The following is a 12262-nucleotide window of genomic DNA, read 5'->3' as shown; positions in this document are numbered from 1 at the left end:
GGGTAGACAAGTCATGTTACAAGCGAAAACCCCATGTCGGAATTAATGATGGCCCCTCATTATAAACACTGAGTAAGTGTGCATCTGCAGCAAAAAAATAATAAAATTAAGTTTGACAATGTACTGGCTATTTTTTAACATAAAAACATTTATTCATATAGCAAGCAATTAAGTCACGAAATAATAAAGCTCACCCCACCACCAGGCCTGTGGCAAAAGCCAAGACCTTGATATCACTCGTGTGCGGTTCCACACATTTTCCCAGTGGTGGGCCTCTAACCTACTGACCTCATGTCAGCAGCAATGACATCTTGTCTGACACAGGGATATTTTATTCATTTTATTAATATTGCATCAGTTGCTCTCACACTATAATGTTTGCGTGTTAGTGAATATACAATATATCCCTGTTCTGCTGAACATGAGCACAACAGGGATTTCCCCAGAAGGGTTGCAGGCAGTCTTTCTTCCTGTGGTTAGTACTTCAATTATTGCATTTGCAGGGCTCAAATCCAATTTTCCAGTCACTTACTGTACTCTCATTTTGAATACAACCCATATTAACTGCAAAAAATAATGGCAGATATTTATTTTTTGTATTTTCCATCAAATGAATTTATGAAGTTATTGCTCAACAAGATCACACAACAAAAACAAATTCCTGCCTAATAAGTTTGTCTAATTTCTTGCCAAAATAAATCTAATTACACTCATATAAGAAAGAATTGGAAACAAGTAGCATTTCAGTCAAAAAAGGAGTTTGTTTTATGACAATCTTATTTCAAGAAAACTAAAGTTCATTTTAATTGCTACTTTGGGAGAGTATTGTCTTAAATTATTTATCTTATTACAAGCAAAAAACAAACATCAGTTATCTGAGCTCTGATGTTAAATCGCCATTTCAGTTCACACTTTCACTTCTTCTCATCAAGTAATGCCGGCTTGTTCACTTATCACACAGTTTAATCTAATTGAACTTCGACCTGCCAAACAGCAAGACTCCAGCCAATCTGAAAGCGCAGGTGGGATTGACCTCCACCCTCAATAAGTATTGATTGTTTTTATCCTTGTTTGTATAGCTGCATTCCTAAAGAACAAAAGAGATAGAAGAGGGTTTATGCTGTGTGGCTGGGAAAGAGTGCAAGGACAGGGACTCAGAGTAAGGACTATAAAGTATTCCATAACAACGGGTATAATTCTTAATTTATGGCACGCTATTGTTAGCCTCTTAGTCATGATACAAGGATAAGCAGTTTATTCTTGAAACCCTGGACACACACTATGTCCTGTCCCACCTGCTTTTTGCCACAGTGTGTGAAGGAGTTTCACCTTGCCAATTCTGATCCAGGCCATAAGTCAGTGTCTGATTAAACAGCAAGATTGAAAACATGCAAGATTCTTCCAAGGACATCAAGTAAGAAATCACTGAACTAGATAATGAATTCAAAAATGTAACATATTCATTTAAAGTTCCATAATCATCTCCACAAAGTTGTCTCAGTCATTATTTAAGGTAACAGTAAAACATTTAATAGTGATATAAAACTTTCTAAATGATCTTACAGATAAAGTGTGAAGTGACCATGATTAAATCAAGTCTGACATGCCATCACAGCTCATTTATATTCAAGTGGGCTTGCAACCTCTTTTTAACCTGAGGAAGTGCTTTTGTGGTCAAAGTGCTTTGTTTGTTTTGAGAGTCGTGTCTCTGCATGATATAACATAATAATACTATTGCACAGTTTGTTTTCCAATTGAAAGTTGGGGGCAAAATCAACCTGAAATCAAAACCCAGACAAACTATTTTTTGAAATAACATTCCAATATCAAGCCATTTTCTTTCACTATTGTGAAAATTTCTGATCATCTGGGTTTAAAGACTGAATAATAAATTCATATTTTTTGGTATTTCACTCCATCCCAGAATCCTACTGACATTTTCTTAAAATGGATTATTTTGGTCAATTTTTGTACAGCTGACTATCTTGCTGGTTTTTGTCCAGTACAGCATATATATAAATACATACTGTGTGCACTATGTAAAACACTTTCTCTATAATCTCCTTTGAAAAAGGTTTGCTAGTCTCATTTCTTCCCCTATTTCATCCTTTCAAATCAACAGCTTTTCCGTTATCTGCATACATGGCCTTATTTTGACACAGCAAATTGAATCTTGCATGAAGCAAAAATAGAGTTCTATCATAAGCAGAGAGTCACACAGTTAGCAGCTGACACACAAGAACCACAGCCTCTGAGCAACCAACAGTTTCCAACTAATATCACCTTGTCTGACTGATAAACATGAACACGCATCATGTACTGCACTTTAGTTTGTTAGAGGATCCCCAAAACAAAGATTCCCTGATGACTTCTTAGCTAATTAGCAGCTTGCCTGCAGAACATTATACGTACAGCATGGAAATGTCTGGTAATGTCACTATGGACCTGTAAACTATTGTGTGGTCACTGCTCTTCATAATCTCAGCTAGCAACACACTGAATAAGACAAGCAACAACAGCAGTTTGCTGACTTTTGCAGGCTTCTCTACGGTGGAGCATAGTTTCTTTCATTTAAAAGACAACACAACTATTTTAAAAAAACTCAAAAGAGGACACTTATGCAAGATACTTTATGGTTATAAGGTGAGATTCCTGAGGACAAAATATTATTAATAATCTCCTTAAAAGACTGGTTTATTAGCCATAATGTTGTAGCCATTGACGCTAAACTCACCATTACTAGGAGATTGTAAAACAATGCTTATGCTCCCTGAAGCTTTGAGTTCCTGGAATATCAACCTTGTTGTTGATGATTAATGATCTAAACAAAGGAGTTTCACATTACCTAAAATCCTTAAGCATAACGGCAAGACCTCTGATTAGTGGATTTCTCTCTTATCATGGAAATTCTTGATATATTTTTCCTGTTAGAAATTTTGCTTTTCCCTGCCACCATTCAAGAACATGGTTCCATGGGGGGGCGCAGGCTGCGGGCCACTTGAGCCTATCCCAGCAGCCTTTGGGCAAGAGGCAGGGTACACCCTGGATGCGTCACCAATCCATCGCAGGGCCAACGCATATAGACAGACAACCATTCACACTCACAGCCATCCCTATGGTGAATTTACAGTATTCAATTAGCCTAGTCCCCAATTGCATGTCTTAGTGCAGTACCCAGAGAGAACCCACGCAGGCACAGGGAGAACATGCAAACTCCACACAGAAAGATCCTGTGCCCGAGCTGAGGCTCGAACGTGAAACCTTCTTGCTGTGAGACAACAGTGCTAACCACTGCACCACCATGTCACCCGAAACATAATTCATGCACAATTTGATGTTAGATGTTTATTGTTATCAGAGACAAGTAGCCAGATGAAAAAAAAAAAAGATCATGAAATGTGGATATTTTAAACAGTGTTAAATGGCTTATGGGGTCACTGCTCATTCATAGTGGTGCCAAACTGGAATGGCTATAGTCCATTGGTTTCAGCTTAAATCAACGTCAAATGTTTGTGGATTTCTGAGACAATGGCCACTTAACACTGCCTATCGTGATAGTGCCATGCGCGTCATTATAAACCCTGCCTTTACTAACTGTTAACGTTAAGTGAATGCCTTTTCATGCATTACATCAAAGAACCAAATCGTTAAGCAGAATTGAAAAAAAATTATATACAGTATATGTGTGTATATATATATTTATATGTATATGTGTATATATATATGTATGTATATATATGTATATATATGTATGTATATATGTATATATATATATGTATATATTATATATGTATATATATGTATATATATATGTGTGTGTGTGTTAAGGACTCATTCCTGTTCTACCATTCTACATTTATTAGTCCAACTGACTGCACACATGTAGACTTAATAGACAACTTTGAAAATGGGACTATTTTCAGACTCAAAATAAATAGTTGAGGGGAATATCAAACGGAAGCACCATACGATTTGAATCCACTGTTGTTTGCAGTAACGTGCATGAAATAATGAACTCAATTTAATAATAAGGAGCAGGTTCTGCCTCCTAGATGATTTTTGTGTTAACGAACTGCTGAACCTGAAGTTGGAGAGAAGTGTCATATTAGCTAAAAAACTGAAGTCTTTCTTCCTTTGTTATCTGTTTTTCAGATATTTGTATTGAGAGGGTTCTGTCTGGCACTCTCAGAAGAGAAGGTAATTAGCAAGTAATGGAATGAAAATACAAGAGCCAAAACCCATTAATGTGAATCATGACAAGTCCATGAGACAGTTGTGTTTTTATGGGTTCAGCCATAGTATTGGAGCTCTTTGTGTGTGTGTCTGTGTAGGCTGCGTATGTGATTATCAACCATGTCTCATACAGAGCTGCATACAACACTACACTAGAGATGGGACTGACAGATGAGTGCATCCATTAATGTACAAATCAAAATCATGTGTCCAAAAACAAATATGATTAAACCCTGGAATTTAGTGAGTCTGTTACGGATAAAATACAGGTTAATTTTCTTTTGCTGTCTTTAGATCACTCTGACGTCTCATTCGCCTTCAAATTAATCATAATAAAGATTCTGCAGGCAAAAGATAAATAAAATGCAGAGCAAAGTCAAGGCTATGAGAGCAGAGAACATCAATGACTCATTTAGACAGCCAATCTGAGGGGCTGCTTCCCCTGACAGGAGGACAAGATAAAGTTCACCTGCATTCAATGCAAACTTTTGCTTCAGTCTTTTGGAAAAGAGATGTGACAGAAGAGCAAGTATCACACCTGATGTAAATGTCATCCGTATAAAAATCTATTTCATAATTCAAGAGATAGAGACTTGGAAATGGACAAAGTTACCAAGTCTTTTCACCCACCGTGCCTTCTTCCCCAGGGAATGTCTGGGTGCTCATGAGCAGAAGATGATTTTTCAAAAAGGTGCAAAACATCATAGCTCTTGGTAATAATTCAGAAGTTTGGTTGATTGATTTTTTTTTTCACTCCCGTGGCATTGTTGCTTCTCATTTCCAGCACAGCATGAAAAGCAGTGAAATAAAAACATCTTAGCAGCAAATCGGCCTCACCATGGCAACAGTATTGATCAACCCTCCTGGGTCCTCAGAAAAATCTATCCCTCGTGTCAATTTCCCAGCATTAACAGTTCAGCAGCTACTCATGTCTTGAATAGACAGGCGTGATATTTAGAGCCTGGCAATAAAATCTACAATCACTATTTAGCTTCCCTGATGATTCATTTATCACAGGGGTGAGACAGAGAATGACCTGATGATATTCACTAAGAACAAAGATGGGAACAGGGTAAGAGGGCAGCTCAGAGAGATGTTATTGTCCACAAGTCACAACTTCAGAGAGAGATATAACTTCAGAGTCTATTACATTGCTTTTCACTGACTTTACGAGCAAAAACAGGCCATTCTTTTATATATATAATTTTTTTTAAATGACATTGCCTAGTATATTAGTAATAAATACGCACATATTTTTTTAATCTTTATTCTATTCATGTTTGTTTATCTATTTGGGCAAAGGAACTATTTGTATCCAATAAATGAATTCAATTTAAATCAACTAAGAAAGATATTTTATGGTTTAATGTCTTTGCTGTACTTCATCAATTATATCTGAACAGGTGTCCATTCAAGACTTCAGTGGTTTTGACTGAATTCATTAGATGGATTGAAAAAAATGTCAGACTCACATAATCACCAAAAGGAACAAATCACCTTGAGAGAGGATGAAACAAGTGGAGAAATTACACACTTGAAATGTCACAAACACATTAATGTGACAAACCTTACACTTATCACATTCTGCAACAAACATGTGAGAACAGTTCAAAGTATAATTGGAGGGTTTTACCAACTCAGAAGAATAAAAAATTAATTTGTAACTCAGCCTATGAGTGGATAGGAACCAAACCCAAGCAAACAGTTGCGGTTGGGACCATCAGTCTGATTGTCCTGCCAATGGAGCCACAACAACTCAGAGGAGGTGTGTGTGTGTGTGTGTGTGTGTGTGTGTGTGTGTGTGTGTGTGTGTGTGTGTGTGTTAGAGAGAGAAAAAGAGAGAGAGTAAAAGAGAGAGAAGAATAGGAAGAGGGAGTCTAAAAGCATGTTAAGTACTTTGATGGTCAGTTTCAGTTAAACAGCTACTTACAGCCAAGGCTGCCTTTTTTCCAATTGACCTGAAACAAACAAGTTGACACTGAGCGACTATGTGTAACCACAAATCAGCAGCACCAACAGCGCTGATGTAATAATCCACGACATAATTAACTTTCGCCACAGAAGAAATACTGCACAAAATCCTTAACATTTGTTCAAGCATCAACATTATATTGAAAGTAAGAGATATTTAGATATTTTACTATGGAGATTTGTTTTAAATATTTAATCTGCTGTTTCGGCACCCTGCCGAGTTTCTCATTCCACTGTAGCACCATCGTTAGGCTAGCACCATTAGTTGACTCACAGCCAACAGAAATAGAGATACATTCCCATAAACAAACTAACTAACTCATTTTGAACTTAGTGCTGCAAAATCATTTCATTTACTTGCAAAAAATTAAGCTCTATTAGGGTGCAAACAGTTTGAAACAAGCTCATTGGGGAGGGGGGCCCTGTAGATAAAAGAAAGCTCATTCAGCTATAAATCAAAGGGTTCAAGTTCAAAACAATTCATAAATGGTTTGCAGTCTTTTCATGCATATAATCAGTCACGTTCAAGTGCATGAACCTGACCTGCTCCTTTTAGGAGCAGGGATGGATCTACTAAGGGGGAAAAAATGTTTTCATACCCCAGCTACCATGCAAAGTTCAGACAATGTAATTCAAAGATATAAACCTGACAAGTTGAGGCTAGTTGGAAATATTCAAGAAAGAAATTTCAATATCCAAGCGCAAGTGAATGCAACAAGAGACAATGCTCCCTGTAGATACCACCACCTGCCAAAAGTAGCAGGCAGCAGCTCTGCCCCTTTTCTCCCAGCAGCTTTCTGTGCAACCTCTCCTGGTGATAATTTGTTTTTCCTGCTAAATGTGTGTGCATGGTTGCCAAATTCAGCTATAGAATACAGAACAGCAGCAGATGGATAGGATTGTTTAGTTGAAACACGTTTTGTAAAGTAACTCGTGTTTGATTGTGTGGGGATGGATTAAACCTGACAAAACTCAAATATTCAGCGCTTACAAGTGTCCACAGATAATGAGCATTAAAGGAAACCAGGAGCATTAGAAACACATTGTTAAAAGTGGCTGTTTTAAACAATTTGTTAATATCACTATTATATATAGATCTCTATATCTAATCTACAGAAATCACTGAGGTCGTGTGAGGTAGAGTAGAGAAACTAAAGCTATTTAGTCACTCTTTCCACACCATTCAGAGTGAAGTTATTTATTTAAAAAAAATACATTTCGAGATGAAGAGATGAGTCAACTCCTCACAGAAAAATAAGAAATAATGTATATGCGTAAATGTAAAAAGAAAGCCAAGCCAAGCCAATCGGGATTCTTTCATGGTGGATATGTGCTGGTTAATGTTCTGTAGTTTGAAAAATGTTTTTAACAATTATCCACTGACTGTCGTTCCTCAAATTACAGTCACTTTTGTAACATAACATTTTATGCTTGTCAAAATGTTAAGGTCTGGTTATGCGTAAACACAAAAAAAGTTAGATTCATGTTATATAATATTAACAGGACTGGGACAGGAGTGGAACTCTCACCCTACTACGTCTGGCGTTTATTGATACCAGGAACCACCCCTAACCTGTCCTCTGATAAGAACTTGAGTTTTAACAACAAAAATCCTCAGTCTTTGTGTGACATGGCTTGACCAAGGTTTTTAGCTTTTCAACACAAAAAGAATCCTAATTCATGTGCATAGGCTTTGTTTCAATTCTATCATTGACTACCCTTTATCAGATGTCATCCGTTAAAACAAAATCAAAATCAATTGCCCAAAAACCTTAAAAAACACAATAAGGCTGACCACAAAGAAATCATGGTCAATTTTCAGCAACTAAAATCAGACTGAAATAGTTTTGGTTTGCTTTGACTAACTTAAGTAACTAACTAACTTAACTAAAATGCTCAGACTTTTAGTTAACCGAAAGTTGACTTAACGCAATCAGACTGAGGATAACTAACTATGATAAAAAAAACTATATTAAGACATACAACAGAAGACAAAGACTGAGAAATAGCTACCATTATTAATACTACTGTTATAAGAAAATATGTGCACCCCCCCACAGACACACACACATACACACAAACACACACACCACCACCACCACTGCCGCCAGGAAATGCGCTGTTAAGTGGCCGTGGCCACTTTACATACACATATGATGAGGCCAGCGGCTAGTGATGTGCAGTGAGCTCACTCCCTGACAATTCACAACAAGTGCTGATGCCCATGGGTCCTCTTTGTTGGCATACCCAGCTCCATTGCCAGTGGTGGGGAGTTTGATTCCAGTGGAGGAGGATACTGTTTCCCAATGCTAGGCTTACAATATGGTTCAGTAAAACACCTTCATTTGAGGGTGTTTCCAGGCAAATAATAATATCAGTGATATTTAAGCCTCCCCTGAACATTCACTAAATCCGCCCCTGCTCTGGAGGGGGTTGCTGTATGAGTTTTGGTGTGATTGTGTCAGGCTGTCAGCGCCCACTCATCCAGATTCCGGAGTTACACCGGCACAGGCGGGAGCTGTTCTTTCAGTACCACCGCACAAACAGTACTCTCAGCTGTCTGATGCACACAGAGCAGTGGACGGGAAAACTAGTGTCAACCTTTAATTACGGTACTTTGGACAAGGACAAAAACATCATATCGTATCATCACATCACAAATGGAGATTTGCTGATGTTTTGTTTTGTCATAGAAGCTCAACCACATCTCATTTGATTACTGTAGGAAGTCGACACTGTCCATATTTCTTAAATACCTGATTACTACAAAAAGGGGGTCTTATACATATATAATAACCCCACTCTAAAATCACACAATTGCCCACACTTGCCTGAAAAAGGCGTAGGATGTTGGCAACCATAATCGAAACTGAACTCGCCGAGGCTCCGATGACTCCCACCACTTTTTCCGGCTTGACAAACACCGGTGGCTCCCCGTTAGTGCACCTCACATCCGAGGTGTCTTTCGTGATGAGGGCTTGGACGAAAGTTAGCGATTGCTCCAGTGCGTAGGTATCCCTCGAACAAGTGTCCAATACCCGGGCACCTAAGGTGATATTGGGTAAGAGTTGGTCGTCCTGGTTGATTTGGTCCAGAGCGTACATCATCGCCTCAAGCCGCTGGATGCCATTCTCCTTTTTCAGATCCCCACACGGTGCGCCGTCGGTCCCTCGGGCGTGCACCGGGAAGAGTCCTCCAAGGGTCAGGTGCCCCTCAGTCCGTATTGAATGAGGAGCATAAGTCTCCTGAGCCATTGTGAAATCCACCAAAGCCCTCATGAGCCAAAATACTCTCCAAACAGAGCTCAACGTCACGAATAGAGCCATGATCAACTTCAAGGATGGATCAAGTGTGCGATCCGCTGAAAGAACCAAAAAAAAAAACAAAACAGAGAAGTTTCTTAATAGGAATCCATCCTGTCACCAGGGAGGAGATTCAACAAGCTTAGCTACCAAAACAAGACGCAGGCGATGGCTCAGGCACGCTGCGCCCATTGCTTTGCTGCCAGCAGCAGCGGTGCAGCTTGTTGAATGGTGAAGCTCCTAATACCAATTCAGTTCCCTCGGAAAAGGAGGCCACATCCATGAAACAGAAAATATCACTAAAGGATGAACACCCGCCGCAGATGAACTGGCCTAATTTTGTCCATTTATGCTGAATCCAGAGCGCGAGAGAAGACACAATAAAGCGAGAAAGCAATCCTCGCTATCAACTGAAGTAATGTTACCAAATGACGCGTTATATTTAAAATGAATACTTATATATTAGCACCAGCAGAAGTGGGTGACATTCTTCTTTAACTGACCAACTCCACGGGAGCGCAGGGACGGCTCGTCGGTTGTTTTGTCGGGCTCCAAGGGGTGCAAATCTTTCCCACAGTCTCAATAAAAAAGAGAAGGAAAGAAAGAAAAGACGATCATCTCAAATGTGCATTCACCGAGCGGACGACAAAGAGAATCCATCTAATTAAAGCTCTTGCTCTGTCTCCGCAACCGGTCGCATAAAATGAATGAGTCACAGCGAGGGATGCACTGTGTGCGCGCAGAGTTTTCAGCCCCCTTTCCTCGGGAAACGTCATTCAGCGTGCTGGGAAAAAAAATAGTAGTATCACTTCATGGTGGGGTTCTCAGGAACTTGGCTTCTCGGTGTCTTCAGACAAGGTAAACAAGATGAGCAAATGCACTTACAGATTTGAATAGAATGACGATTGTACCTCTGAGGGGCTCACTGTGCCGCATCTCAGCATTAATATTGTCTCTCTACTTTCCTTATATCTTTTATCTTTTTCAAACACACACAAACACAAAAAGTCAGAGTTTTTTTTTTCTTTTTTTCTGATGTTGTAGGTAGCAGGGATGTGGCAGAGATCTGTGGCTTTATGAAGATACGGCCGAACTGTGGGTATGAAGGGCTTCACACACCTCGTCTTTCCTGAAATAGTGTTGGATTCATTACCGGTGCACCTTTAAAACGGAGGAGATGTGTGTGTGTGTGTGTGGGGGGGGGGGGGCGAGCGGAGAGAAGACACGTTTGGAGGGGTTCAGGCTGGTCTCCCTGGCAACCCCTCTTCACAAGACACTCTTGATTCATCCTGCACACACACATACACACACACACACACCATGAAGGCATGCACACTGACAAACAGACACCCTTTTAGGATCCCTCACATCCTCTCAACAAAACATCACCAAACTGTTCAATTGCACAGATGGTGCTTTACCAACTAATATGTATTAATAATTTGCATTTATTTCAATGTATTCGTCATGAATTTCCTTGGCAGTTCGCGGCATGAAGATCGTTTTTTTGTGTGTGATAAAACACCAAACTAAATACACTGATTAATAAGGTATTGTTTTTCCTTCATTTTCAGGTAGAAAGTGACCGCTTCACCCCTCCAACAATAGCATCTCCAAGGCTGCCGCAGCAGCACTCTGGGAAACAGCACAACAGGAAAAACTGTGAAAGGATTATTGGATCAACTGGCTGAATTGCTTGATCATTGCACAACAAAACGCTTGTGAAAGTTGCTTTTGCATTACAATGATGACATTCCTTAGTTCCAGTTATTATTTAGCTTTTCGTGAGTTTGGGGATTGTTGTGTGTGTATGTGGGAGGACAGTCATTCTTGACCCCAAGTGACTGATGATGATGATGAGATGATGATGATGATGATGATGATGATGATGATGATGATGATGATGCATGTGTGTGGGGGGGGGGTGTGAGGGGTTTGGGGGGATATTATTTTTGGTTTTGTAATGTGAAGCACTTTGTGTGACTTTTTTGTACAAAAAGTGCTATACAAATAAAGTTTGATAGATTGATTGATTGACTGTTGACACTGAATCCTATTTTACAAATATATTTACTCCATTTATTTCTGGTCAATTAAAAGATTAGAAAAGGCAATGTAGCTCTAATTGAAACATGTCCTATTGACATTACAGGCTTGGTTGGACAAATTTCTAATTAATTAAATTGAATGGAGATTAATTCAAGCCTAATCCTGCCATGTAGTCTATTTATCTCCATTAGCTGTACTGATTGCATGAACATCCTTCAATTGGCAAATCATGCATTTCTAAGCATGATAATGTCAGTGCACACCCTGTACCCTGGATAGAAACTCATGAAATACACCAGAAATACACTGAAGGAACGTGTGGGAATAAAGAGCTGTGAGAGAGGGGGAATAATGCAGCAACAGTCCCTACATGTGACATCCTGAGAGACTGGTGTCGCAACGCACAGCATTAATTCCACTGCTTGGACTCTGCAGTAAGAGCCTGACTCCCACTTCCACTGTCAACTGAAAGGTTACTTTTGAAAAATGGGGCCCTCACTATGATTTAATTCACTGACTAACCTCTGAAAGAGGGGCTTCTCCCTGAGGGAAGACTCTCTGATTTAGACTGAGATTACACTTCAGGTTGTATCTTCCCTTTCTCTTTCCCCACTTTAACACAGATACACTGTCACGTGTGCACAAAACATGCACCAACTCTGGCTCTCCATTTCATTGTGGAATGAAGAAAGCACACACAGGAGGAG

General features: G+C 39.4%; 1 protein-coding gene across 2 annotated transcripts in view; it reads right to left on the bottom strand.

Annotated features, from left to right (window-relative positions):
- LOC147255786 (metabotropic glutamate receptor 7-like) overlaps window positions 1–10212 on the bottom strand; it is an 84098-nt gene extending 73886 nt beyond the window's left edge. For both annotated transcript variants that reach the window (XM_086213735.1, XM_086213736.1), the window contains exon 1: window positions 9036–10212. In XM_086213735.1, the coding sequence (XP_086069861.1) occupies window positions 9036–9530 (495 nt within the window). In that variant the 5' untranslated portion in view covers window positions 9531–10212. The remainder of the gene's footprint in view (window positions 1–9035) is intronic.
- Between the last annotated feature and the right edge of the window lie 2050 nt (window positions 10213–12262).

Source organism: Aulostomus chinensis, chromosome 9, assembly GCF_037954235.1.
Source record: "Aulostomus chinensis isolate RoL2024-O1b breed Wild chromosome 9, RoL_Achi_v1.0, whole genome shotgun sequence".
Taxonomy (NCBI): domain Eukaryota; kingdom Metazoa; phylum Chordata; class Actinopteri; order Syngnathiformes; family Aulostomidae; genus Aulostomus; species Aulostomus chinensis.
This window is presented reverse-complemented; position numbering and strand designations above follow the sequence as displayed.